This window comes from Tamandua tetradactyla, chromosome 15 (genome assembly GCF_023851605.1).
Source record: "Tamandua tetradactyla isolate mTamTet1 chromosome 15, mTamTet1.pri, whole genome shotgun sequence".
Classification (NCBI taxonomy): domain Eukaryota; kingdom Metazoa; phylum Chordata; class Mammalia; order Pilosa; family Myrmecophagidae; genus Tamandua; species Tamandua tetradactyla.
In genome coordinates, this window is record NC_135341.1 from 26,576,659 (window position 1) to 26,601,241 (window position 24,583).

At 42.2% G+C, this 24,583-nt stretch overlaps 3 protein-coding genes and 1 pseudogene across 12 annotated transcripts in view; all 4 read right to left on the reverse strand.

The window, feature by feature from the left end:
* Nucleotides 1-1,724, reverse strand: part of PXK (PX domain containing serine/threonine kinase like) — a 95,685-nt gene extending 93,961 nt beyond the window's left edge. For all 4 annotated transcript variants that reach the window (XR_013162715.1, XR_013162714.1, XM_077128861.1 and 1 more), the window contains exon 1: nucleotides 1,541-1,724. Coding sequence is in view for 2 of the 4 variants with exons in the window: in XM_077128861.1 (XP_076984976.1) it covers nucleotides 1,541-1,642 (102 nt within the window). In the remaining 2 variants the exon portion in view is untranslated. The remainder of the gene's footprint in view (nucleotides 1-1,540) is intronic.
* A 2,767-nt stretch (nucleotides 1,725-4,491) lies between these two features.
* On the reverse strand, nucleotides 4,492-4,766 carry LOC143656767 (small ribosomal subunit protein uS14 pseudogene; annotated as a pseudogene).
* Nucleotides 4,767-5,459: 693 nt separating this feature from the next.
* HTD2 (hydroxyacyl-thioester dehydratase type 2) lies at nucleotides 5,460-11,768 on the reverse strand. The gene has a single exon (XM_077128863.1). It carries the CDS (start codon nucleotides 11,750-11,752, stop codon nucleotides 11,252-11,254), a length of 501 nt encoding a protein of 166 aa, XP_076984978.1. The 5' UTR covers nucleotides 11,753-11,768; the 3' UTR covers nucleotides 5,460-11,251.
* A 48-nt stretch (nucleotides 11,769-11,816) lies between these two features.
* RPP14 (ribonuclease P/MRP subunit p14) lies at nucleotides 11,817-23,964 on the reverse strand. Of its 7 annotated transcripts, none has more exons than XM_077128870.1 (6): nucleotides 23,858-23,964; nucleotides 15,975-16,072; nucleotides 15,788-15,872; nucleotides 12,894-12,970; nucleotides 12,375-12,453; nucleotides 11,817-11,927 (listed from the first exon to the last, which is right to left on the reverse strand). In XM_077128870.1, exons 2-6 carry the CDS (start codon nucleotides 16,058-16,060, stop codon nucleotides 11,871-11,873), a joined length of 384 nt encoding a protein of 127 aa, XP_076984985.1. In that variant the 5' UTR covers nucleotides 16,061-16,072; nucleotides 23,858-23,964; the 3' UTR covers nucleotides 11,817-11,870. The 7 variants fall into 7 exon arrangements, with proteins under 7 accessions (XP_076984985.1, XP_076984981.1, XP_076984982.1 ...); XM_077128866.1 differs by lacking the exon at nucleotides 23,858-23,964 and adding an exon at nucleotides 19,052-19,433 and having other exon boundaries at nucleotides 15,975-16,070; XM_077128867.1 differs by lacking the exon at nucleotides 23,858-23,964 and adding an exon at nucleotides 19,163-19,432.
* Nucleotides 23,965-24,583: the final 619 nt, after the last annotated feature.

The following is a 24,583-nucleotide window of genomic DNA, read 5'->3' on the forward strand; positions in this document are numbered from 1 at the left end:
GTAGAAGTGAGCACATGGCCTGGGGCAGTGGGCATCATGGTATGCTTCCTGGAAGAAGTGGTCTGTGAGGATTTATAGCATCTATCTCTTCACTTCCTGCACAAAACAAGCCTAAAAGACTCAGCCTCACTTCCTGAAAGGTTAAAAGCTCTACTTGCTAAAAGTGAAGTCAAAATCTAATTTAATACTAGAATTCATTCTTCACTTCCTGTCCTGTATGTCAACCCTTAACCATGCTCTCTTAGGCACACGTTTCAGGGAGTTTTAACAACTTTTGTCTTTTGTGGTGCCTTCTCCAATATCTATAGAATATGATTAAAGATATGCACAATGAAATAAAATGTACCTCTTCAAAGATAATCATTTTCCTAACTGGAAATGAACACTGAACAATCCAAGCCCTAAAAGCATGGCTGAAGGAACAGGAAACAAATTTTTAAAAGTCCCACTTTAAATCAAAGAATGAAAGGTCTGTTTTGAAGTCACCACACAGCCTCAACAAAATGAAACAAAAGGCTATTGTGGAGCTTTAGCCTCCAGATGATGAATACCAAACACACTGCAATGGTAAACAAACAAGCCTCTGAGCCGAAATCTGATTTGGTGACCTGATAAAACACCACAATATAAGGAATCTCTCTCTGCCCATTCATTATTTCCCAAAGTCCCACTGGCTGGCAGCTCCAGGTTGTTTTTGTATTTGTTTTTGTTTTGCTGGTTCATGGTTTATTGCTTGCAAATTATAATGCACAGTTTGCCTTTCAAAAAAAGACACAGGCAAATGAAAATAATCATGGTTTTAAAGTCCCAGAAAAGACAGTATATGCAACATAAATGATTTCTCCCTGTGTTTACTGTAAGGACTTATTACTCCTTTATGCTATTCCAGTGAATTTTAAACTCAAATGAAGTTACCACTCCACTGAAAGAGCAGATTAGAGGAGGGAAGGAGCACACTCATACACTTGACTCAGGAGGATCCCAGACAGCCTCCCTCACCATTTCGCCCTGACCTCCTCAAGCAGCTAACCTGGAAATGGGGCTCAGACCCCGGTTGCTTTCGTTCAGCTGTCCCAACTAGTAGATACTAAAGTTATATTGGCCCGGCACGTCCTCACTCCCACCACTCAGACCCCCAGCTGCAAGGAGGGAAACTCAATGGTCCCAAAGAGAGGACTAGCGATCGCAGAAGTAGAGAGGTGGGGGGTCCTGAGCGGTCTCTTTTAACTACTCCTCTGGCCCAACTTGGGTCCGGGAATCCAACACCTCCCCCAGCTCCCTTTTCTGGGTAGGAGGAGAGCCCCTCCTTGATCCGTGGCCCTGGAAGCTGAGATCCACACCCTCTGCCCCTCCGAATCTCAGCACTCGTTGGGCCCCGGGACCCTGGCCCTGTCCCAGACTCACTGTTTTGCCAGAGCCCTCCCGGTCAGGGCCGCCGACCCTCGGCCCCAGCTCCCGCCCAGGTGACCCTGCCCGCCAGCCCGCCCGCAGCCCCCTTGCGGCCAGGGGCCGCCCCGCGTCCTCTACCCGGGCCGCGCACCGTGTGGGACTGCAGGCTCTGGCTCGCCTCGATGGCTGCTGTCAGCGGCACAGTATCGTCCAGCAGCACCTTGCCGGCCGGCGGCTTCTCCATGAAGGCCATCCGGGCTGCCCAGCCGCCGCCGCCTCGGGACAAGGAGCAGGAACCCGAGGCGCCGACTCCCGCCGCCCGCCCGGCTCCGCGCCGCCGCCGCCGCTGCCGCTGTCAACACGCGCCGCCCCACACGCCGTCGCCACCCTGGGGACCTGCTGGGCCCTAGCGCCGCCCGCACGTCTCTGCTGTGGCTGTCAACAGTGGCTATCTTACGCACTGCAGCTTTCTGCGGAGTCCTAGTGCCGACCAATCGACCAGGCGCCGCCGCGGAGGTCGATTTAGGGAGCCCGCTGGGCCCTAGAGCCGACTCTCCGCCTTGCCACCGTGCTCGGGCCTCCCAGCTGCTAGCAGCTCCGCTGCAGGCCCAGCACCTTCAGAGCCGGCCCTTGAACCCAGGTACTCGGCACTAAACCATCCTCAGGTCCACTGACACAGCCTCAGCCCTGGGATCCAGTAACCTTCAGGACCCAGGGACTCACACCAAGTCCCTCAATTTTGGACCTCTCAGATTAGGCCCTCAGACGCTGGGACTGTCAGACTTGAAACCCTCAGAAACAAACTCTTCTCAAGATCCAGCCTTCAGACCCCCGCCCCTGAGAATTGACCTCTCCCACTCAGGCTTCCGAAAGTCAAGGACCCTAAACCTGAGCCCAGAAAAACGTCCTTCCGGACCCTACTCTTCAGTCTGAACCCTGAAGATCCAGAGATTGTGAAACAAGCCCCTCAGATTCAGGCTCCACTGTGACCCTTGAACCTGGCTTCTTAGACCTGAGAGCTTAAGAGCCGTGCCCACGGAACTGGACCCCACAATCAGAACCTTCTGACCCCAGAACCCTCGGAATTAAGGACCCTAAAAAATGGGCTTTGGTCCAGGGACTCTCAGACTCTGCCCTTGGCCCCAGCTCTCACCCAAGGCCTTCAATCCCCACAACCCTCAGCCAAGATCCCTCAGATTTGGGGTACCCAGTCCCACGGTATCTGCTCCAAGGACCTCAACCCCAGAACCAGAGAACCTTGGAATCAACTCCTCAGCCCCAAATCTGCTCCACAATTTGAACCCAAGGCCACAATGCTGGCAAACCCCTTTCTCTGCAGACCAACACAGAGGACTCACCCTCACAGCTCTCTCCCAGGGCAGCATACCTGCCTGCAGAGAAAGTTGAACTTGGAATCAGATCTCTAGGGCTCTCGTATTTACCATCTGTGTTACTTTGAATAGGTTACCCAACCTCTCTGAGGCCCAGCTCCCACATCAAAAAAAAAAAAAGTGGGGGGAGGGAAGTGGGTGGAAATAACCATGCAGGTATGGGAAGGTTGATTGAGGAATGCAATGGTATGGAAACGGGTTTGACCATAATAAAAACTCAAACAATATTCATTTCTGCCTTCTCTTGCAATTAAGAGAATGGAGAATGGAACCCTTGAATTTGTCTTCCCTAAAAAAAGTTTCTTGGCAACCCCACCACCAAAATTTGACATTGCAGCAAAGGTCTGTTTGATATATAAAGGTTTTATTGGGAAAGCCCAAGTAGTCAAGCGGTCAAGACAGACTGGCTTCAGGGGCCTCCTAGCAGAGGGAAATGGGATGAGGGAAACATGAATTTCATGATTTATCCCTCAAGTCATCATAACTCTTCCTATACTCCATTTCTGTCCAAGTCTGTTTAAAAGCAACAGAATGTATTAAAACAAAACCATCTGTCACTTAGGGAAGAGTCTCTTAAAGGAGAATGTATTATTTCATTGTCCGAATTATATAAATCAAAATCCTGCTTTATTCATTACTCCTACTGGATGTAGGCTGACCAGGACCAGGCTCTTCTGGTATAGTGCTTGTGGAGTGTAAATTGGTCCAACCTTTCTGGGGGTATTTTTTCATTTAACAAGTCCTGAATACTTACCATGTAATAGGCCTTATTTACAAATGCTAACAGAGCTGAGATTTGACAGTACATTTCAAAGGCATTGAAACCCTGTGAGTCGGTAGTAATTCCACCTCTGGGAAATAATCAGAGATCAGGCAAAGACATAGCATACAATGATAAATATCTAACAATGGGGGATTGGACAAATCATAGTACAGTCATAGAACATTCTGCAATGATTAAAAATTGGATCACCTAAGAATATTTAATGATGTTGGGAAATGCTTTTGATACAATTATAAGTGAAAAGGGCAATATATGCATGTATAGGATGCCAAATTTTTAAAAGATATATTTATAAGAACACTCCAGAAGGAAAACAGAATTTAAATGTTAAATTGTGGATCTCTGGGAAATGGATCAAGATGATTTCTACTTTTATGCTTTTTGTATTTTTCAAAATGTTGCTAATGAAAATATTTCACTTGTATGATTAAAAAAAATCACATTATATAAACAAGGTCCATTGCTCTGATAAGCCACTGGTTTCATGAGGTCAATTTCAGAATGAGGAAGGCTGCTCTGAAGCTAGTCATCTCTATTTCTATAGTATTCCATATGAATCCACAATCTAATGCTACAGTAATAAAAACCTACTTGTCTACAGGTTCATAATTTATAAGTACTTTCACATGCCATATCTCTTTGGATTCCAACGATGGTCAGAGGAAAGCATTTCTATAACTTATATATATGTTCTGTTTCTGAACTCGATTTTTTTCTCATTTACGATTACATGGTTGGAAGATGATATTCTCTGTTGCATGTGTATTTATCAAATTATGACAATAGTAAATACTACTTGAGACCTATGCTGTAGGTACTTTGGAAGACAAAATGGAGAATAAGCAGTCCTTTCCCCCCCAAAAAAATTCTTTTTTTTTTAGTTTCTTAGCTTTATTTATACACAAAGAGCTAGCACTGGTTCCTTAGTCAGGTGGATGTCTTGGAAGATCAAGGAAGATCACTTAGTCCAACTTGATGAAGCCGATATCCTCAGCGCACTGATGGAAACACTGGCAGCACGTACTGAGGCCGTATTTCCAGAGCAGACCATGCTGGTTTCTGCAGATGTGACAAGAGCAGGAACCCTGGCTGAATTTTTGTGGATGGTTCCAGTAGAGGTGCTGGAAAGATAGGAAGTTTGTCACAGAAACAATGACTCCAAGCCAGCCCACATTGGGTACTAGAGTTGAGGCAGCAGGCATGATGAGAAGATAAGGGAGGGAGAATAGTGCCAGCTAGAATGGACTGTGGATGGTTCATGAAAAGATGGGTTCTGAGTGAGGCCTTTAAGAATGAGTGGGGCTTAGGCAGCAGAATGTACTCATTCTTTCAGCAAATCTACTGAACATGTCCTAGGAGGCCAAACTCTGGGAGGCATTGGGGAGTCAAAGTTGAACAAGACAGATGCCAGCTGCCATCAAGCTCCTCAGCCACATTAACAACTGCAAAACAATCCAGATGTGGGATGACAGACTAGCTCAAGGATCTAAGGAAGCTTTGGGCACAGCAAAGCCATATGAATGAGAGAAGGTTGTGATGAGTTGTGCAGATGCTTAGGGGAAAGGTGGAAAAGGGAGTCCTTTCACACCCTTCTGTTCCCCAAGCTGTTACACCATCTCCAGCTAGTTTTCTGTACATCCTCAAGGGAACGGGTATCTCCGCGACTTGACAATCTGAGAGAATTATTCTGAGATGACTGTGGTCACTAACACTTCTGGCCCATGGATCTGCAGCTTCAAGGAGAAAAACATGCAAAATGACCAGATACAAGTAGTAGAGGTAGGGAGGAGGAAGAGATAAAATAGACTTGCCAAGAGAGAAAAATGTCAGAATGTTAGATTTGGGAACTAGGAAAAAAGTTGTGGTAGACTGATTAATGTACCTCAATACAGACATTTTGTCTTTAAATATTTTTATTGAGAAATCTTCATACAGTCCATCCATAGTATACAATCAATATTATCACACAGTTGCGTATTCATCACCATGATCATTTTTAGAACATTTGCATCACTCCAGAAAAATAAAAAGAAAAAAGTAAAAACTCATACATTCCATACCCCTTACCCCTCCCTTATCGGCCACTATTTCAATCTACCTAATTTATTTTACTCCTTATCCCCATTGTTTTTATTCTTATTTTTTATACTCATCTGTTCATACCTTGGATAAAAGGAGCATCAGACACAAAGTTTTCAAAATCACACAGTCACACTGTAAAAGCTAAATGGAACACAGCACAACAGTTTCAGGCACTTCCCTCCAACCACTCCAATGCACCCTAAACTAAAAAGGGATGTCTATATAATGCATAAAACCTCCAAGATAACCTCCTGACTGTTCGAAATCTCTCAGCCACTGAAAACTTTATTTAGTCTCATTTCTCCCTTCCTCCTTTTGGTCAAGAAGGCTTCCTCAATTCCTTGATGCCAGATCCTGGCTCATCCTGGGCATCCTGTCCCATGTTGCCAGGGCGATTTACACCCCTGGGAGTCATTTCCCACATAGCAGGAGGGCAGTGAGTTCACCTGCCCAGTTGGCTTAAGAGTCCACATCTGAGCAACCTTCTCTGGAGGTGACTCTTAGGTATAAGTAGGCTTAGCTTATCCTTTGCAGGAATGTTTCATAGGGGCAAATCCCAAGATCGAGGGTTTAGCCTATTGAATTGGTTGTCCTATAGACATGTTCTTAATCCATATTCCCATGGGTGTGAATTTATTACAGATAGGACCTCCTGCAGCTATTATTTTCAGTTAAGGTGCGGGCCAATTGAATGAGGGTGGGTCTTAATCCAGACTACTAGAGTCCTTAGAAAGCCACAGGGTGGAACAAGAAGCCAAAGGTCAGCAAAAACAGGAAAAGCAAAAGAAAGAATATCACCCAGTGATGGGAAAGCCAGGGAATTCCAAGGATCGCTGGCAGCCAGCCCTAGAACACGACTCTACAGTCTTCTTAGAGAAACCAATGCCTAATGATAACCTGATGTTGGTCTTCTAGCCTCTGAAACTGTGAGCCAAAAAATGCTTGTTGTTTAAGCCAATCCATCATGTGGAGTTTGTCATATCAGCCTGGCAAATTAAGACAAAGGGCATTCATAAACCTGAGGAGGAAGCCAAGGAGCACTGTGGTTAAGGCCCAGGTTCTGGAGGCCTTGGGTTAGTACCCTAACTCCACAACTTACTAGCAGCCTCTGTTTGCTTCAGCTTCATTATCTGTAGAATGAATGAATGCATTAATGCACCTGAAAGAGAGGCTGGCAGTAGATAATGCACAGAAGGATTTGCTCTTACATTATAGAGAGAAATCAGCAGAAGAAATATCCAGGGAGAAACAAGTTGTTAAATACTTCTCTCTCTGATGGGACAGAGAACCAAAAAGGAATTAGAATTGAAGCTCAGAGTTGGAAAGGAGGCAAAATAACAAACTTGTCTCATCTTACTTATGAAGGAAAGGAAGCTGAGAGGGATAAAGCAGGTATGTGATAGAAGGCAAGAGACAAATTCTCCATCTAGTCTTTCCCTATAAATTCTTCCCTTATATAAGCCCCCCACAGCAAATACTATGGCAAACCACATAATTTTATTTTCATCTCCCCAGATCCTTGTCAGTAACCCCCTGAGGATATTGCACTTAAGTGGATACCGGGGTTCCTAGGCTTTGGGGGAGTAGGCCCAAAATCCCAGGTCAGCTGCAACATTCATTTAGCTTCTGAAATTGCTCAGATTGTATTTGGGGAAACTCTCTCCAGACAGAGCTGAACTGAATCAAATCAGCTCTGTTTCCAAGCTCCTCAGCTTCTGCCACATACCCAACTCAAGGATACATAATAATAATATATAATAATAATAATAAAATAAATAAATGAAATTTTCTCCTACATTGTCAAATGTTTGGATGACCTACAGTTGTTTTTTGTTATCAAATCTGCCAGACTGAAGATACCAAGTTTTAGTAAGGATGCTCCTAGACTTGGCAACTGTTCCACAAAAAAGTCATAAAAACTTGTAAGAAACTCAGCATTTCTTAAGCATACCGCCCAATACAAAATGATTTTATTTTTGAAAGTCATGATCTGGATATAAAACAATTCAACTTATATTTAATCACTCTTATTTCCCTTATTGTTGTTTTTATTGCAATGCAGAGAAATTTTGCCCAGGGTTTATAAGGTCATCTCAACTTTACAGCTAAGAACCACCTTAAAAGTAACTATTTGTGAGGTCTCTTATTAATCCTGTTGTATTTATATAGCACTAACATAACCTTGCTTTTTCTTCTAGTCCAACCCAAAATTTCTCTGAAGATGTTGAGATTTCTCAGCTCTGTTGTGTTTGCAATCCAAATAAAGGGACAAGAGCAAAGGAAGTAAAACATTTAAGATTGCAGAGATACCCAAATGCAGCCCAAGAGTAATTCCAACAGCATTCCCATTCTGCTCAGCCAGAGGTAGTTAGTAAATAATGCCAACACGTAAGGCATTCAGAGTGGCACTCAGTGACTGAACCCTTGGGAAGGTTTGTTTTAATACAAAAAAAACTTAGATACAACTTAACAGCAATTTCCTTTGGGAGTAAATTGGTCTCTGAATCATACTCTGAGAACATAAAAGAAAATGACTAATATTTCAGCCCAGAATGAAAACCTGTGATTACCTAAGGGGTACTGGTGTGCATTTAGTAATCTCGTTTACTAGATTAATACACAAGTCAGATCCAGAATGCCTGTGGTGAGGCTTTCTCCCACTGTTACTCAAGACTGGCTGCTCAGAAAATGAAATGAGTGGCATTTCACCAATATGGAAATGTTTCTAACGGATTATAAAAAATCTGTTAAGTAATTTTCTAGTACATTAGACTGAAATTGCTAAAGATGGTATTTCTTTCTATGGCAGTCAGACATTACATAAATTAGTCTTGTCTCTCTGTGTCTGTGAAGTACTAATACAATTTGACCTGCTATTTTAGTCCTTACTTTTGTACTTACTTCCACACGTGACCTGGAACAGTTAAGGCTGCATCCCAGTTAACTGGGGGAGGATTTCCTAAACTGACAGACCCTATGCTCAAAATGAGAAAGCCACCAACCCATAGCCAGCTCCAACAAAGCATGAGTGGTCTGAGAATCATGCCTCTGGTGACAATCATTTGCAGAGAAGTTATCACTAACTTCTTGCTGATTTCCCTGATCCAGCTTTTTATTGATATACAGAGATCAAACAAAGATCACGACCCCTAGGGAGCATTACAAAGTAGAAATGCTCATTTTGAAGCTACTTTTGAGAGTTTCACAGTATAAATCAGCTATCAGCCAGAAATGACACCCATCCCCACCCCTACTTGACCTGCATAGAACTTTTCATCTTTAGAATAACCCTTTTAGTAATTCTGCTCTGAAGACAAATTATCACTGAACTTCAACTTAGAAAAACGGTGATAGCATGGCTCGAAGCCATCACCATGGAATAGTATATATGAACATGCTATAAATGTCATAGGGAATAAGATCCAGACCATTCTGAAAATAAAGCGTTCTACAGAATGTTGCTTCCATTACTTTACTGCCACATAACAAGGTACTATTATAGAAACTGGCAGTGCTCCAATAACAGGAACATTATAAGAGCCACAAAACAATGGAAAAAGGAGCTAAGCTGTCCCAACTTTGAAACCCAGTTGTGTACTAGCTATACAGCCTTGGGTATGTCTACAGCATCAGTCTGTTTCCTTGCCTATAAAATGAGGATACTACTTAATCTTGCAGAGTTGTTACAAGGATTACAGTTAATGTAGAAAGCATGTCTATGGGTGGGCCACGGTGGCTCAGTGGCAGAGTTATGGCCTGCCATGCCAAGACCCGGAGTCGATTCCCAGTGCCTGCCCATGCAAAAAAAAAAGCCTGTCTACTCATCAGGCATTCAAAGAATGGTAGCTGTTAGTATTACTGATCACACTACACTCCATTTATGAACTGACTCTTCACGAGTGCTGCTAAGTTCCAGCTGATGAATTTTGCAGGTATAAACAGTTTTAGCCTCAAATTTACTATTTTATTTTTCAATTTCATTTTACATCAAATTTTCAACATGTCTAGTCCTTCACCTATAAACAAGGCTTCAGGTGGATTTGAGCCAGCACGTGGCACATCCATTCTGAGACTCATGAGAATAACATCCAAGCTCCACATGTTAATTCTGGTATTTTCTTCGCACCCTCACAACTACTGTATGGTACAATATTAAACAGTTTAAAAATAATTTATGCACATCACTGCGACTACAATAATCATTTCTAGTAATTGCTCCCCTTCATGTAAAAAAAATTTTTTTATATCAAGTTACTAATCACCAACAGGATTAAAAGCACTTTTTTAGGATATGTGCGTTGATCCAACCATGTGATCTTACCTTCTTGATCAAAGCAGGGCCACCACATAAAGCCACAGAGCACACACAGGCCAAGTGAATACTGGGAAAACCATCAGTCCAGATCACCTGCTTTCATCAGCATCACACACCACCACTGAACTAACAAAGCCAGAAACATAAACAAGCTTCGTAACAAGTTGAATTATTTCTTAAATTAGAGCTGCTTCAATCAACACTTGCTAAAATAAGGGAAACTAGCTAGATTAGAATTCTTGTTTAATTACAGATTCTTGTCTTAAAGGTGTTGGCTGTACTGGGGATGACCATTTAGTATTAACACATTGGGTACATTTCTCCTTCAATACCCCACAACTCTTAAGAACCTGGCCTCCAGTCTTCCTTATATTTTACAATAAGTATTTAATTATTTATATAATTAGGAGGGAAACTCCACAGTATTTTCAAAGGAGGTGGGAAAGAATCTCAACTACTAAAACAGACACTTGACATCCAAGACTCAGTTCAGGTTTGGAATACCAATACTTGGTTAACACCCTGAAAGACAGGCCCACTAACTGTTTAATATGGGCCAGGGAGCTTTAAACTTAGGAAAATTGCAACCTTAGTCACAGGGAAAATGGACAATAAAGTAGCTACAGTTTACAGGGCAGGCCCTGTGCTTAGTTCTGTTTATCAATCGTCCGCAACGACAATCCTATGTGGAAGGTGTTATCCCCATTGCAAAGGAAAGACTGAGAGTGTAATAACTGAGTTCAAGTCTGCACACAAACCCTTCCCCCGCTACAGGAAAACCACGTGAAAGGCAAATTCCACTGAAGGTTGAGCAAGATGCCTTCTTTGTGTAATGAGTAACAAATTGCAATGAACTGACACTGAAATTACTCAAGAATAGGGTCTGAGAATATGTACTGATAACGGCTGGATGTTCAAAGATGACTCAAATCCTACTATTGCCTTCAATAAGTAAATGAAAGATAGTTGTAAATTCAGTGAGAACATTATTGTACCCCAGATAATGGATAGGTTTATGCTATCCAAATGCAAATTGAAGTTTGAAATCCTGAAGGTAGAATCTTTAGCTGATAATCTTCTCAATGTTTTTTGAATTTCAAAAACCCTAGACAGATGATGAAATCATGCATATCTTCAAGTCTGTGTGAGGCCAAAGGAAAGTACACGTTTGAACACCTTTCTACCTACTTCCTTGCACTCCAGTATGAGCATCAGAGTCTACCAGCCATTCCTTGGTACAGAGCAGCAATCTCTTTTCCCCAGGAGCTCTTGCATCTTTAAACATTTATTTTAGGATTTGTGAACTTCTGGGATCATAACCTTAACCAAGCCTTCCATGACAGTCTTTTTACTTTCTATCACAGAACACGACACTGCAATAAAAGCAATAAACCGCTTTAGCTTTTTCACTTCTGCAGAAGCTATAACAACTTCTCCAACATATAAAGGGGCTGGGAAGTTAATTTCCTGGGAAAGAAATACACAGCCTGGTCCTGGCATTTTAGTACCCAGGAGAGCGGAAATGAGTCCATTGATCAAAACTCCATGTACAATTGTTTTTCCAAACTTGGTTTGTTTTGCATAATCTTCATTTAAATGCAAAGGGTTGGCATCCCCTGTCAGTTCTGAGAAGGCAGCCACATCCGTGTGTGTGAAGGCCCTGCTGAGTTCAGCTCGGTCTCCGACTTTGATGTGCACATGCTGAAGGTGCTGCCTTTTCAGCTGGTTCAGACAGATTCTCCTCTGAAGTCCACCCCACCAAATGCCGTGGCTAGAAATTCCTAGGAACATCTTCAACACCTCACTTTTAATCAACAAGGGCTTTTAGCCTGCTTCAGTGTTCAAACTTTACCCTGGCACCAAAAGTACTTTTGAGAATGGAGGAGTATTTCTAAAACTGAAGATTTATTCAGTCCAGTACTAGTTCCCTACTATTACCAGATAATGCAAGCAGAAATGGAGAAACCTGCAAGAGAAAGAAAAAAGTAAATGCCAATACCAGAAAAACACTATCCTGATCTGTGGGTACATAGGAAGTAAAAATACAGCCAGTTTTACAGTATAAGCTAAGCCAATGGAATAGCATTTTAAAGAGCATCTTGAGAAACAGACTTAGATAGACAAATGGTCATGAGAAAACTCAGAAAAAAGCACTCTAATATATAAAGAACTAACTGTAAGCATTAAATGAAAAGTTAGTTTTGCCCTAAGAGTCCCATGTTTTATCCCAAAACATCCTCCATATCATCTAAATCCCAACTGCTTCATCTTACATTTTTGGAAGCAATGAAGTTTTGTATTGTTTTCCCTATTGGATGTTAACCATATTAGAATTACTAGATTTTTGCAAGCAATAAAAATGGGCAGATTACCATTCAGCTTTGTTTGGAATAGATGAAGGAATAGTCTTTACCTGAATCACTCTGAAAGCACACTTTTTGTCTTTATAGGATCCTAACAGGGTCAAAGAGCTCCACAATTTGACAAGACCACTGCAAAATACCAGGAAATCATAAAGTTAAGTTTATCTGCAACATTTCCCTAGTCCTTTTGCTTGTGATGATTCAGAAAATGTCTGCTTTTAACCGAAAACACAATTTACATGAGAAAATCTTAAAAGTAAAAGCATCGTGTGTCATAGGCAGAGAGTAATATAAATCTGCACTAGAAATGTTTCTAAAATATTTATTTCTGAGTTTACAACCATAGCCATCAACTGGTAAACTCTATAATTGTAACCAAATCACAAGTTTTGCTCTCTTTAGAGTATAAGCTCTTGGTAGGTGAGTATTCATATTCTTCCCAGTGAAAACTCTCAAAAGTCGCTCACAGTTAATAACGACAAAACTATCTTCTCTTTCTCAGAAGAGAGCATTTTTGCTCCATCTCCCATCGGTCTCTGTTGTAACAGAAATGTTCCACCTTGTCATACCTGCTGCATATTCTCAAGATGGCTGACAAGGTCTTCTCTTCATATTTCAGGATGTCCAAGGGCATCGCCGCACCAACCTACGCATGGAATAATATTATCAGATGAACATCGTCATTACTCTTGAGCTCTAAAAACAAATCCTGTCAGTTCTGTTTTTGAGTTTTTTCCTCTACAAAATACAGTATTTCATTTAATGGTGCTGGAATAATGGAATGAGTTGCCTGTTCCATTGCAGCATCCCCTGCTTGCAGTATTTTTCCCATACTTCTTCATCTTACTAATGCCACCTTATCCTTTGTGTCTTTGTTTATAAATTGTTCCTTCTCTGATCCCCAAGATTAAACACAATCTGTTTTCTGTGCTCTTTCCCCTATGGGACCTCATCCTTCTTCTTTTATATTAGTCATCATTTTGCCATTAATTATTTAATGTTTTCCTACTGAAACAACCAAGACCTTTAGACCCATGAGACAGAAGCCTATGTCTGTTTACAGCTATATCCCAAAAGGCCAGGTTCTATACCTGGCATATGAAAGATACACAGACTTGCGTGTGAAAAATTAATGGTCACAGGAGGATGAAAAGAAAGGTACAGAGAGGTCCCTTTCAATCTCTCCCAATGTTAATAGTAACATCTTGTTATATTATAACTATAGTACAGTATCAAAACCAGGAATTTAATACTGGGACAATGCAGAGTATATTCAAGTTTAACCAGTTATATGTTTGCTCATATGTCTGTGTGGAGCTCTATGCAATTACATAACACATGTAGCTTCATGTAACTACCACTACAATCAAGATAAAGAACTGGACCATCTCAAGGCTCCCTCATACCTGTTTTGTAATCTTTTAGTGAAAACTGAACATTATTTTTTAACTTATCACTGAAATTTAGACTCTGAGGCATGTGTTAATGCCAGGAGCTAAAACAAAGTAGAGGGGGGGCATCCTTTATCAGTCTTTGCAGATTGATCCGTGTGATGGCTCCTTCAGAACTTATCCATACAATGAGTTTAGAGAGGAGCTCAAGATCAAAATACAGGGGCCACCCTAATCCTTTCTGTGAATGGTTCTTGTCTTGGGCAGGCACATGTAAGCCCTACTTTTACATAGATAAGAACATCCTCTTTTCACTAGCAAAGTTTCCCAGGGTCCCAGGCACTGCACTGAATGTCCCCAGGTGTGAAAAATGTTTTCCCACAGCATTCTGAAGCACAGCTCTGTGAGCTGGTTACTACACAAAGGCCTAGGACAGCAAGTTTGAGTATCTTGGTGCAGTTGCTCAGGCCTCCCTGAGGCCTGAGAATGGGCCAGAAATTCACACGCACAACAGTTACTCTGTTCCTCCAGAACGAGGACCAGGGAATTTGCACTGGAACCATGGGCCAGTGACATGTCAAGCTGTTGAGGAGGTTGGGAAGGAGCAAGTCAGGGTGCCATGAGATCCTACCACTTTCTTGATTCAGCACTTGCCCTGTTGCTACAATGCTTTAATTGTTCTCTGGAACTCTGAGATAGTTATTTCTGCCAGTTATTGCTGGTTGTTCGAAGCTTCTGTGAACAGATAGAGTCCTGAAGCTTCTTACTCCACCCATATTGATCAGGAAAGGGCCCATTACTTTTTTTTTTTTTTTTAACATGGGCAGGCACCAGGAAAGAAACCCAGGTCTCCGACATGGCAGGTGAGAACTCTGCCACTGAGCCACCGTGGCCTGCCCCCCATTGCTTTTTATTTTAGTCATTCTGAGAGGTGTATTGTGATAATTCACTGTATTTATAATTTACATTTCCCTAATAACTAATAATGTTGAACACATTTTAACTTTTTTCCACTTTATCAGAGAAGTTGTGGGTTTATAGATCGTGCTGAATACTTTCATTGTGCTTATTTGCAATTTGTATATCCTTCTCAGTGAAATGTCTTTTGCTCATTTTCTAACTGGATTGTTGTTTTTATTGTTGCACTTCAAGAATTATTTACATATTCTAGATATGTCAGATATTTAGTTTGCAAATATTTTCTCACAGTCCATAATTTGCCTTTTCATCCTCTTAACAGAGTCTCTCACACAGTAAAAAGTTTTTAATTTTGGTATGGTGCTCAGCAGTTTTGTTTTTTTTTTTCCAGTAGGGAGGCACTGGGAATCAAACCCAGGTCTCCGGCATGGCAGGTGAGAACTCTGCCTGCTGAGCCACCGTGGCCTGCCCTTTTTTTTTTTTGGACTCAGCAGTTTTCGAGTTGACAGAATATATGAATCTGGAGATAACTTCTTAAAAATCCTCAGTCTTTGTGCTTTTCCTGGGCTTCCAAAACTCCACTTCCGTTTTCAAGAGAATGTTAGAACAGTACTCCATTCCAATTACTGGTCTGCAACAAGATACAGGGCTTGGACCAGAATCTAAACCAACAATGTCATTGAGCACACTGCAGTTCAGCTGACACATTTTTCATACATATTCCATATTTTTCACAAGACTTTCTCAAGAAAGGAAGTGGTATGCAGATTCTCATTCCTGTGCAAGCTCTTTCTCTCTTCACAACGGTCAAAAAAGCAGCGTGTGGGTGGCCAGTCTGGACTTCATAATGAGTAGTACTGCGCTACAACTCATGTTGCCTAACACGGGCAGGCACCAGGAATCGAACCCGGGTCCTCTGGCATGGCAGGCAAGCATTCTTGCCTGCTGAGCCACCGTGGCCCCCTAATACGTTCTTTATCTAAATAGAACAATCCCACCTACTAAAAATCCACCATTTCTGAAAGTCTGATTCTGTAGTTTAAAATACAAGTTTAGATTTTTCAAATACATGTTTGAAAGGCATTCTTCCTGTATTTCTTACAAAGACCTTAGGAATGAATGTTCAGTCTACCAAGAACTCAGTCATTCCATACCTCCCCAAACAGATCCTTCAGGGCTGAAACAAGCAGCTGTTTGAACTGTGCAGCATTCAATCCAACCCCATGCTCTTGAAATTCTCTGTAAAAAAACATTAAAAAGAAAAAATAAAGATTATTCTATTCCATGCTCTTCTGATTCATAAAGAAAAATCTAAAATAGAACTTATAAGACTGAACTTACAGGCAGACTTTCATATAGTGATGTTCAGAGAAATTTTTGTAAACTATTCTTTCATATGTGGTAGCTGAGGTTGGCAACTTTTCCATCGCTGATCATATCTACAGTCAAAGTCAAGAGGACTAGAAATTACCAAGGTACAAGTAATTTTTCATATTTTTAATGAGAATTTGGCCTACTTGATTTTTAAAAGACCTCCTAGTATAGGATCGAATTCTGATCAAACTAAAGTTAATCACAGGCTTAAGTTTCTGTATTTCATATATTAGATTATCGTACTCTTAAGTCCTAATAATACAATTTCAGCTAAAACTTTTCCTTATTAAGTATCCAGTTCTGTGCAAAATGCTTTACATGCCTTAGCTGATTTGTTTTCAAAATGATTCTAAGGTAGAAACTATTGTTATCCCCATTTTTAAGAAGAGGAAACTGAGACTTAGGAAACTTGTCCAAGGGCACCCAGAGATTTCAACCACTTCTGAGCCCCCTCAAGACCACCCTGACATCATGCCTCAATCCAAAGAAAAAGCCAAAGCATAAAGGAGTAACTTAGATCTAAGTTTTTATTTATTCCTCTTAGCCAACACATAACACGGAACAGGAGAATGAGAGGTGATAGTTCTATGATCCCCACCCATCCTGGGTCTCCCTGTTCTTTTAGTCTGCTCAATCTGAGGCTAGGTCTACGCAGAATTATTTGGCAGCCCCATGAATGGCTGAGCTTTAACAGCAAGGGGTCTGAGAAGAATCCCTGGGATGGACACTCAATGACATTTCTAACAAATCTGGAGCCTTGAAGGATTTAGAATATATTAGTCTCCCGGTAGAGAATCCCTCTCCTTGTCTCCATTACTACCTTACTCTCCACCTGAATAGCTCCTATCATATCCTTTTAGATAAATATCGCTCTTTAGGAAGGCCTTCTTTAGACAACCTGCTCTAAATTAGGTTCCCTCATTATGCAATCTCTTAGCATTACATATCTGTTTAATATCTGGATGTTCCACTAAAAAGCCATCTCTGAGAAAACAGAGATCCTGTCTCGTTCACTGATATTTATCAGTAACGCTAGATGCTCAATAAATGATTTCTCAGTGAAGGAACTAGACAATAGCATAGTTTTTCCTTAGATCTGCTTTTACCTTTGGCTAAGAATCAATGAAATTACACCGTATCAGACACTGAGGACAAAAAGCCCCCTTAGTAATCAACCAGTCTGACATTGCTGTTTTGTAGACCAGGAAACTGAGCCTAACCAAAGGTCTCATCCTTGGTCACACGGCTACAGACCAGCAGTCACAAAACCCATGGTGGGGCAGGCCTAGTTGCAACCACTCCCAAATGATTTCCACAGAAAAATAAGTCAGGATCAAGGAGCTACATCCACCCATCCATTCAACCAATTTTAACAATTATCGTGTTTGGCACATGGTTGGTATTCAACAAACACTTGTTGAATGACTGAATGAACTACAGCAGTGGTAGGCATGTATGCTCAAGAAAGCCTAGTTTCAGGACAGCAGTAAGTTATCTGCTGCTGCTCTTTTCTCCTGTCACTAGGGTCTGATCTGAAGGGTTGAGAGAACAGGAACCTCACCTATTTCATTCATTGCCTGGCACATAATAGGCGGTTTTTGTTGTTGTTGTTGTTGTTTTGCATGGGCAGGCACCAGGAATCAAACCCAGGTCTTCGGCATGGCAGGTGAGAACTCTGCAGCTGAGGCACCGTGGCCCACCCAATATAATGGGGCGTTTTTTAAATGTTACTGTGTTGAGGGCTTAGAAAGCCAGTAACAACATGCCTTAAGGAGGAAATGTTTATTGAGCAGTCACCTCTCCACAGACCTAAGTCCTCATGTCAGTGACAGCACTGTTGTCTGCAGACAGTCCTGTGATTAATGAGATGATTCTTGGGAAGCCCTCCCTATAGTCTCGCATGTTCACCATTCTTACCATGAAATGTGAGGGCTCCTATAGCTGTCCTCATTATCTCTGAAGTCAGCCTTTTTAATGGCTCCTGCGAGTTCATTAAATCTAACAGGTGTCCCTGCTTCCACTCCTGTCCCCTCCTCAATCTATTCTCCACAAAAGCCAGAGTGAACTTATTAAAATCTACTCAATTCTTGCCTGCCATGTGGGAGACCCGAGTTTGATTCCTGGCCCAGGCATTTCCCAAACAAAAAAACCCAAACAAAAAAAATTCAACAAATGGTGCTGCAATAACGGGATATTCACATAGAAAAAGAATGATAATGTGACCCCCATCATACAGCATACAAAAAAAAAATAAAAAGCTATTCAAACACATCATTTTTCAAATTCTGCACACGAGCAAAACCTTGCAATGGTTCCTCCATCTCTCAGAGGAAATACTAAGTTCTTACAACAGTCTGTAAGTCTCCACCTAATCAGTATCTTGATTCCCACTCAGCCCCACCCCTCACTTCCCCGGCTCCACCCAGCGACCATACTGGCCCCTTTCTCACTCACCAGTCTCGGTCCTAAAGCCTCAAACTTCTAGCTTTTCTCCATGCTAGGAATACTCTTCCTCCAGGTAGCCACTTGACACTCCCTTGCTCCGTCATGATTGCTTAAATCTCATTTCTCTCTTTTCCCCAGCGGCCACTCTAATACTGCAAACTCCGCAGATACCTGGCCCTGTTCTACTTTTCTCTCATAGCATTTACCACCTTCTAACACAATTATGTAATTCACTTATTTATTTACTTGTACTCCCCCTCACTATCCCAATAGACAACACACTCTACGAGAGACAGGGATCTGTCTTGTTCAATACTATTTTCCAAGGACCTAAAACAGTGCGTCGCGCATAAGAGGCACTCAACATATAGTTTCTGGAAGAAATCAATGCTTCTTAAAAACTCAATCCCCTACTGATGGGCACTTGGGTTGTTTCCAACCCTTCTTGGCTAACGGCCGATATTTATTTAGCGACCACCCCGCGCCAGGCGCGTGCAGCGTGCTTTGCACTCGAGGTCCCGCTCACTCCCCGCAACCACCGTCAGTGACCAAGCCCATAAACCGCGTTGCACTGAGGACCGGAGAGGTTCCTGGGAAGCATCTGTCCTCGGTCCGCAGCCGCCTCTCCTTGACGTTCCAAGCCGGGGCCCACGTGCACCTCCAGCCAGCCTGCGCCACCCGCCGCCTGCTCCCGCCTTACGCATGCGCACGTGGGACGCGCAGCCGTGGGGGAACAAGCACGGCCGACTGAATCCGCTCCGGTAGAATAGCTGCTCTCACGGCGTTTCCGCCTCTGCCGCTTTCGTCGGCCTGGCCTGATACCTGTCCTCACGCCTGTTCACTGATAGAATTTGCAAAGGCTGGGAGCTCCCACGTAGCAGCAAGGGGCTGGGTACCCCGGACACTCCATGAATGTTTATGTTTGGCTGCTTCTTGTGCCGCCCCCGGAAGCATGGTGTCTCGGAGAGGATGTGAGTCACAGCGCAGCTGCACGCTAAGGACCTAGGCTTACATCCTGTACAGGAGCTGAGCGCTGCCGGGCCCAGCGCCCCCTGCTGCCCACTCCGGGAAAGCTGCGTGTGCGAATGTCTGCATGTAAGAACTGTTTTAATTTGCAGTGATGTTAAGATATACTGTGAAAAGGGAAAAGCCCCATGCCATATCTCCAGGATGTGCTGTTATGTGCTCCGCACTATTATAGGTGTTGGGAACTCAATGAAGAGAAAGAAGACATGGTCCCTATTCCCATGAAACACAGAGTGTGTTCACTTTAACAGCAATCATAGAATAATAGGGGCTAATACTGATCTAGCGGTTACTCCGCGCCAGGATTTTCCATAAAATTTTACATATGTTATCTCATGCACCTTCACACAATCTTATGAGGTAACTATTCTTTCTTTTAATGCCATTTTGCAGAAGAGGAAACTGAGGCACGGAGAGACTAGGTTTCTTGACCTCATAACTGTACGTGATGGAGCAGACCATCTGACTCAGCTGGTGCTCCATACTCTGCACCGTGTTACCTACCACCAGTTGTGTGCATGTGACTCAGGAGTTTATAGGGGGCCAGGGCCTTGTCTCTGTTGCTTCACCACTGTGTTCTGATACCTGGCATAGTGCCTAGCACCCAGCAGACACTCTACATGTATTTACTGAATGCATTTGTTCATAACTGCATGTGCCAGTTCTGCCTGGGTTGGGGGTGAAGGGTGTGGAGATATCCCTGCCTTAAACAGCAGAGTCTGGGTCAGCTCAGACATTCTCCATCTTTTCTTTTCTCAGAATCATTGTCTCCAGTTTCTCAAAGCTCCAGTCCTAGCTTTGGCCACACTCTCCAATCCTGCAAGCCCTGCTTCCCTGCCTTCTCCTCTGACAGGAAACAGGACTTGATGCAAATGAGGGAGGGGTGGAGGGAATCAACACAGACTCCACAAACAGTGGCATTTTCTTTCTCAAAAGAGCTTAGATTTTGACAAATACTGTATGGTCTCACCGATAAGAACTAACATTAATGAATGAACTTGGATATTTCAGTTAAGAACAGAGGTCATCGGGAGAAAGAAATAGGGTAGATATTGGGTAATTGGAACTGAAGGGATACAGATTGTGCAAAGGACTGATTGTAAAAATTCAGACATGGATAGCACAATATTACCTAACTGTAATACAGTAATGTTAGAACACTGAATGGAACTGAATGTGAGAATGATAGAGGGAGGAAGCCTGAGGGCACAAATGAGATCAGAAGGAAAGATAGACGATAAAGACTGAGATGGTATAATCTAGGAATGCCTAGGGTGTATAATGATAGTGACTAAATGTACAAATTTAAAAATGTTTTGCATGAGGAAGAACAAAGGAATGTCAATAATGCAGGGCATTGAAAATAGATGGTAATTAATATTTTAAAACTTTAACTTATGTGTGAGGCTAAAGTAAAAAATGTTTATTTGGTACAAAATTTATATTTTGACTGGTGCATTTCCTAATATAACTTATGTGGACAGCTTAACTGAACACCATAAGTACATGGAACCTTGAGTAGGGCATGAGACTTTGTAGGTTTGTCCAGAGTGATGCCTCGATAAATCCCAGAAGAATTTGAAAAGTGAATAAAATAGTATTTGCAACATCTCCTTGGGGGAATGGTGAGAAAGGGCAAAATTCAACTTCCCTAAGTGGAGAATTCTTGATATTCTCACAAGCAGTAAGGACAACCAAAGCAATAGGCTGAGCCCCCAATCTTGGGGTTTCTTCATATGAAACTTAACCCCACAAAGGATAGACTAAGCCAACTTAAAATTAGACCTAAGAGTCACCCCACAAAGAGAACCTCTTTTGTTGCTCAGATGTGGCCTCTCCCTCTCTCAGCCAACACGACAAGCAAACTCACTGCCTTCCCCCTCTCTACATGGGACATGACTGCCAGGAGTGTGGACCTTCCTGGAACATGGGACAGAAATCCTAGAATGAGCTGAGACTCAGCACCAAGCGATTGAGGAAACCTTCTCAACCAAAAGGGGAAAGAGAGAAATGAGACAAAGTAAAGTGTCAATGGCTGAGAGATTCCAAACAGAGTTGAGAGGTTATCCTGGAGGTTATTCTTACACATTAAATCAATATCACCTTTTTAGTTAAAGGGTAACAGAGAGGCTAGAGAGAAGTGCCTGAAAATGTAGAGCTGTGTTCCAGTAGCCATGTTTCTTGAAGATAATTGTATAATGATATAGCTTTCACAGTGTGACTGTGTGATTGTGACAACCTTGCGTCTGATGCTTCTTTTATCTACCTTATGGACAGACGAGTAAAACATATGGATTAAAAATAAATAAATAATGGGGGAACAAATGTTAAAATAAATTTAGTAGATTGAAATGCTAGTGATCAGTGAAAGGGAGGGGCAAAGAGTATGGTATCTATGAATTTCTTTTCTATTTTCTTTTTATTTCTTTTACTGAATTGATGCAAATGTTCTAAGATACGATCATGATGATGAATATACAGTTATGTGATAAAAAAGAATGTTCATATTGTATGTTGATTGGTTTTATTAATAAAAATTAGACAAAAAAGTTTAGATTTTAGAAGTTGTCAGAAGTTGCTTTGAATCCATCCTTTGCCGCTTATTGTTTTCTCATCCATCAGAGGGAGAGATTATGAGTATCTACCTCACAGAATCACAAGGAAAAAAAAAGCTTTTGAAAAAAATTGTAAAACACCTGGCACCCAGGAAGCACTCAGTAATGAGAGAGGGTACCCTAAACCAGCCATCTGGCAAACCCATCCTGCCAGGCTGCAGCCCAGAGACACAAGAGCAGCTCATGCCTTTTGTGCTTCAAAGAACCTTGGATAATTTTCACTATCCTTCTGCATCCAACCCTGAAAATCAAGTGCCTTCCTAATTGCCTGAATTTTCTCAGTGCTGTCTAGTTAATCCAGAGTTGAGGATAAAAGAGATGCCTTTGAATGATAAAGTTAGAGTTGGTTGATTTTTGTTTTTCAATTAAATTTTATCTTTGAATGGGAATTTAGGCTGAAGGCATCCTTTCAAAAGGAATAAAGGGATAAGCAATGAATGGTAGGTTTCCCTCTCATTCTTCTCCAGACGCAAACTGGTATTAGTTTCTTAAATGTCTTCCCAGAGATATGGTATAAGGGGTTTTCCCTCTTAACAGTTTATCCTAACATGACTCCAAATTAAAACACACAGGGCTGCCTCTGCCTTTATAAAAATTGTCCAGCATTCCATTAGGTGGAGTCATTGGCCCTTGAGGAACCATTCCCACACCCTCTGTCTCTCTCATCTTTCAGAGCAAAGGTGTTGGGGCAAATCTGAGAATATTTATGTTCCTGGAAGGTTTGGCAGTCAAGAAAAAGTTTAATCCACATTTTGTTCTCTTCTATTGTGTTCAGCTCCCCTCCCTGTCTTGTTAACTGGTGCCAAGTGAATTTTGCTAAGGCTAAAAGAGCTTTCTCAACTTTGGGGGGAAAAAAAAGGCTGGGGAGAGGCCTGGGTGGGATTCCAGTCTCTTAACTTCTACAGCCTTAATTCTTCTTTAATCAAATGAAAATAGCACCCACTTATGGCATCAGATTGAAAGATAGGACAAAGGAGGAGAAAATGATCAGAAGTTAAAAGCTATGAAACCACAGTTGTTTTCATCTAGGGAGACCTGTCATGTGCCAGAGTGCTTGCTTACATTATTTTACCAACCCAGCAAATGTCATTATTATTATCATCTTTTGCAGATGAATAAAAATGAAGCTCAGAGAGGTTGTCATTTGTCCAGTGTAGTTAAAGGCTCCAAAGCCAAGGTGCGATACTCCATAGCACCCATATGACGATAAGGCTGGTAGCTGCTTCTTTGAGGCAACCCTGAATATCATATCCAAACTGAAAACTGCAGAGCAGACGGTGCTTTAAGCTGGAGTCCCTGGAAGCAGCACTTGAGACAGGGATCTTTCTGCAAGTGATTTATTGGGGAAGAGCTCTCATCTGAAACCTATAAGGGAGAGAGGCAAGCGGGATGGGGTAGAGAAAGCTAAGTACAGATGTGGATTCAACTCAAGTCTAGCCCAGCCTGATCCCACAGGGGTCCCTGGAGCATAAATGACAGCAGAAAGCTTTCAGTCTTTGAGGCCAGTGGCCAAACTTTTCTACTCTCCCTCAGTCATTGTCTTCCAGCATTAGGATTGCCAGATTTAGCATATAAAAATACAGGATGCACTCTTACATGCGTATTTCAGATAAATGACGAATGGGACATGTTTTAGTTTGCTAATGCTGCTGGAAATGCAATATACCGGAAAGGGATTAGTTATTATAAAGGGAATTTATTAAATTACAAGTTTACAGTTTTAAGTTCATAAAAATATCCAACTAAGGATCCAGAGAAAGATACCTTGATTCAAGAAAGGCCAGTCAGGAAGGCACATGGCTGGTGTTGCTGGTCCTTGGGCTTCTGGCTTGAAACAGCTTCCCAGGGGGCGTTTTCTTATTGCATCTCCGAATGTCTCTGTCTGTGTCAGCTCTGAAACTTTTACCAGAATGTTTTCCTCTTAAAGGACTCCAGTAAGGAACTCACTTTGAGTGGGTGGAGACACACCTCCATGGAGAGCACCTCATCAAGAGGTCCCACCCACAGTTGGGTGAGCTACATTTCCATGGAAACAACAGAATAAAAAAAAAGATCCCAACCAACAACATTAAATTAGAATTAAAGAACATGGCTTTTTTGGGGTACACAACAGTTACAAATAGGCACAGGAAATATGTAAATTATTCTTTGTTTACCTGAAATTCAAATTTAACTGGACATCCTGTATTTCATATGGCAACCTCTTAGGTACCTCTGGTCTTCTGAGGGTGATTCTCTGGGGAAAAGGGGAAGCTGTGAGCCCTCAGCAGCCAACACTCATAGCAACTGGGGTTGGGTGCAGCAGTCAATAGAAGGAACCTCGTAGGGCTCTGGCAGCACCCACTATAGGCAGGGACTCTAGAGGCAGCACACTAGTTAATGTTGCCAAACACCAGAAACTCCAACCCAGATTATCAATTCCAAGCCCCCTGAGGATGGCTCTGGGTTCCTCCCTGCTCCCCTGCTTTGGTCCTCCCCTGGCTTGTGTGG